The 3,716-nt window shown below is 52.8% G+C and overlaps 1 protein-coding gene across 1 annotated transcript in view; it reads left to right on the plus strand.

Annotated features, from left to right (window-relative positions):
• Window positions 1-3,608: 3,608 nt before the first annotated feature.
• Window positions 3,609-3,716, plus strand: part of TCHP (trichoplein keratin filament binding) — a 7,811-nt gene continuing 7,703 nt past the window's right edge. The window contains exon 1 of the mRNA XM_019506661.1: window positions 3,609-3,697. Within this exon, the coding sequence (XP_019362206.1) occupies window positions 3,609-3,697 (89 nt within the window). The remainder of the gene's footprint in view (window positions 3,698-3,716) is intronic.

Raw genomic sequence — 3,716 nt, forward strand, 5'->3', positions numbered from 1 at the left:
GTGGAGGAGGAGGCGGGATTGGGGCGGGAGCTGCTGCAGCCCCGGGGGAAGTCCGTCCTGCTCGGGGATGTCCGTCCCGGTCCCTGGGGCGCTGGCTGCTGCACGGCTGGGAGGGAATCCACTCTCTCCTCTCCTCCCTTCTGCTACAGAGGCTGGGGATGGGGACCCCGTGCCAATGCTCCTGCTGGGGCTGAAACTCCTGGAGAGAGGGTCAGCCACATCTGGCGTCCCCTCTTGGTCCCATTGACATGGACTTGGGAGCAGGGATGTGTCCAATGGAGAGGGGGCACAGCTTTTACCTGGGATCTCTAGAGCATTTATTCACAACCTCTTGCCCAAGCAGGACTCTGGTGGTCTCCCTGTGGCAGGACAGCAGGTTATGTCTTGACAGTAATTTTACTCGGGGGTTATTTGTACAGGATAGTTAGGACAAGGCTGATCCTGCCTCAGGAGGGCCCTTTCAGCTTCACTTCTGTGATTAAATTGTTAAACTGTAGTTTGTGACTGAGCTCCCACAATATCTTTCTCCTAAAGACCCACCCTCCTCTTCCTCGCTGGATGCAGGGATGGCACAACCCAGCTGTTGTGAACACAAGGGAAACAATTCTGACGGTACAGTCACTCGGTCGTGGGTTGGATGCAACATTTAGCTCAGTTTTAACTACCTGCCTACTCTACAACCCGCAGGAGTTTGTATTTGCTAGGGGCTAGATCTCTGTTTTCTTTGTGACACTTCCAGCAAGGGTGAGAGTGGCTGGAAAAAAAAATGGAGGAAAAACTAAGACTCCAAAGTATGGGGTCTTCATAAAGTCCTTATGCACAACCAAAGTTATTAAAGTTTACACGTGCACAAGGACTTTATGAAGACCCTGCCTTTGGAATATGCTTTCACTTCAAATAATCCATTGTTGAGTTCTCCTTGCTTGCCTAGGATGTATGCACTCTGTTCTCTTCGACAGTTTAATCAGCCAGGTGAAAAGTTCAGGTACTGTGCTCATTAAGGCGCTCCTCTTGCTGATTATTCCCAAGTCTTTATTGTATTTTGTACCTAGAAGCTGCATTACGCAAAGAAAAGTTACACTACTAATATAAAGGGAGCTAATTTACACTAGTTCAGTGTTTTGCTGGCCTAGCGTGTATACAGACACATTTGAATAATTAAAAGTATGCGAGTGACTTATATTTCGACTGTGCTATGACCAGAGATGAGAACATCCACTTTTTAAAAATGCATCCAGTTAGTAACCTTATCTCCATTAGGCTTATACCTTTGTCTTACAACATCAGGAAAACATGTCACCCCCTGGAAAATGGAGTCAGAACAGTCCCTCCAGTCTTTGTAGAGATGCAGTAGCTCAGAAACTTGCCACCCACATTGTAATGTCTAAAGACAGGGCAGCGCATCTCATATCACTCCCCTCAGCCTCCACCATAGTGATTCTATCACCTGAGCTCTTACCGTGTGCTTCCACTAGGCCCTAAACTCAACCAGAGAGAGACCGACTGAAGGATGTGTCCAGCACTCATTGATTTGGATCACTGGACTTCAGGTTCACACAGGGGCTGGATGATTTGGGACCAGCTTGATCAGCACGGGCTCTGAGTCCTTCACCCTCAGGAGCTGACCCCTGCTGTAATACTGATGGCACCTGTACCCGTGCCACCATCAACAACACATTGTTAGGACCCCGTGACTCTTAAGCCAACTCTAAAAGGCATTGGATTCCTAATACTCCACGTAGCACTTCCACTTAATTCCACTTCCAAAACCAAACCCCAACAGCACCTCAAATGCTCAGAGCAAAAGTGCATCCAATTAAGATGCAGCAGTGCCGGATTTGTTAGAGCTACCTGTCCCAAGTGGGGTTTTAATAACCTACACGTGGGAGGGCTTTTTGTGCTTGTGCCATATGGCAAGCTTTTAATACCTCCAGATCTTCTCCCCCAGCGGTTTGCAGCACGACAGCTGCAGCCCCTTCGAATTCTAGCTCATTTCCAAAACCTAAATCTGTTCTGTCACAGGACACGGGAGGCTGCCATTTGATAGTATATTGAGAGAAACAGTAGAAGCAACATAAAAAAAAAAGAACAAGGGCAGGTTCGAGAACTGCTTATGGCCATGTGGAGCGCCAGCACAGCACAGGGAGGTGTGAAATGCAGACCTGAAAAGCAGGTAGGCCCGAAAGCTCTTTCACAACTACGCAGTTTATCCAATACAAGATACCACCAAAAACCCCTGGGTTCTCCCATATTTCCTAGACCGCCATGGCTAGGACTTAACTTCAACCTAAGACCAAAACGGTCATAGCTCGGTTCAATCTAGGGCCAAAGTCCAGGTGTTGTGTTTAAGAAACAACTTGATAAAACTCTGCACCTGTTTCTCAAAACGCCGCTCACCCTCCTCCTGCGCTCGGGGCAAAACGCCCCCGTGGCATCTGCTGCTCACGAAGCGCGGCGTCCAGCTGCGCGGGGGGAAGGAGGAGGAGGTTTCCTGCTGTAGGTTGGCAGCAACCGCTGCCACCTGCTCCGCTCAGAGGATTGCACCAGGGCCGTGCAGCGTCACCCTTCTACAGGCAGACCGCAGCTGTCCGGCTGTGGGAGGGCCGTGGGCATCCACACACTGCGATTCAAGCAGGTGGCGTCGTCCGGGGCGCCTGCCTCGGCCTCCAGTGAGCAGCCAGGCCCCGGGAGTGGGCGAGGACACGGGCTCGACGCCTGGCTCTTCAAGGCCTTTTGTGGGGAGCCATGGTGGCAGGGCTGCCTCAGTGCCAGGTCTGCGTGGAGGCGTCCGTGTGCCCCAGGCGTGATGCTCCTCACAGTCCGACCCTGAGCAGTGGGGCTAGAGGAGAGCTCGCCAGCCCCAGAGCGCCCAGGCTAAGCCACCCCGGGCTTGAGGGACAAGGCCCTGCTCTGGGTCCCAAGCCGGATTTAGGCTGAAGCTACTTAAGCTACAGTGTAGGGCCTCACAGTATGAGGGGCTTCTAAATAAGAAGAAAAAAAAGGACATTTTTGTTCCAATATGACAAAAATATACATAGATATGGCTCCACAGTTATTATTCATCTTGAGTTCGTATATTTTGTGCAGAAATAATGATAATTTATCTTGAAATTTCATGAAAATCCATTTTCATGGATTACTTTTATTGGGCCTCTTAAAATGGGCCTAGTCTAGAGGCCTCTCAGCACGTCACATAATCCAGCTCTGGTTCTAAGTCGAGCGACTCCGCTGGTGGCGGAAGTATGTCCCCCGGCGGAACCCGTCCCCATCCCATCCCGGAAGTGTTGCTATGGCACCCAGAAACACCGGCGCCCTGAGGCGGCGGGCGTAGAAAACTGCCCCTCCAGGGAACCCGTCCCCACCCCATCTCGGAAGGGCTGTCACAGCACCCAGAAATGCTGTCGTAACGCCCAGAAGCGGCTGCGCAGAAGCTTGTCCCGCCCCATCCCATCCTGGAAACATTGCCAGGGCGGCCGGTGAAGAAATATGTCCCTCGGCGGACGCCGTCTCCATGCCATCCCAGAAGCGTTGGCGTAGAAGCGTGTCCCTCGGCGGACGCCGTCCGCACCCGAGGCCGGAAGCGTTGTCATGGCGGCGGCCCGTTAGGCATGGCACTGCCGGGCTGGCGCGGGGGCGGCCAGGCGCTGGAGCGGGCGCTGTCGCGGCAGCGCGAGCAGGAGGCGCGGCGGCGGCAGCAGTGGGAGCTGCACCGGCGC

Source organism: Gavialis gangeticus, unplaced genomic scaffold (genome assembly GCF_001723915.1).
Source record: "Gavialis gangeticus isolate Ggan-Ray unplaced genomic scaffold, GavGan_comp1, whole genome shotgun sequence".
Taxonomy (NCBI): domain Eukaryota; kingdom Metazoa; phylum Chordata; order Crocodylia; family Gavialidae; genus Gavialis; species Gavialis gangeticus.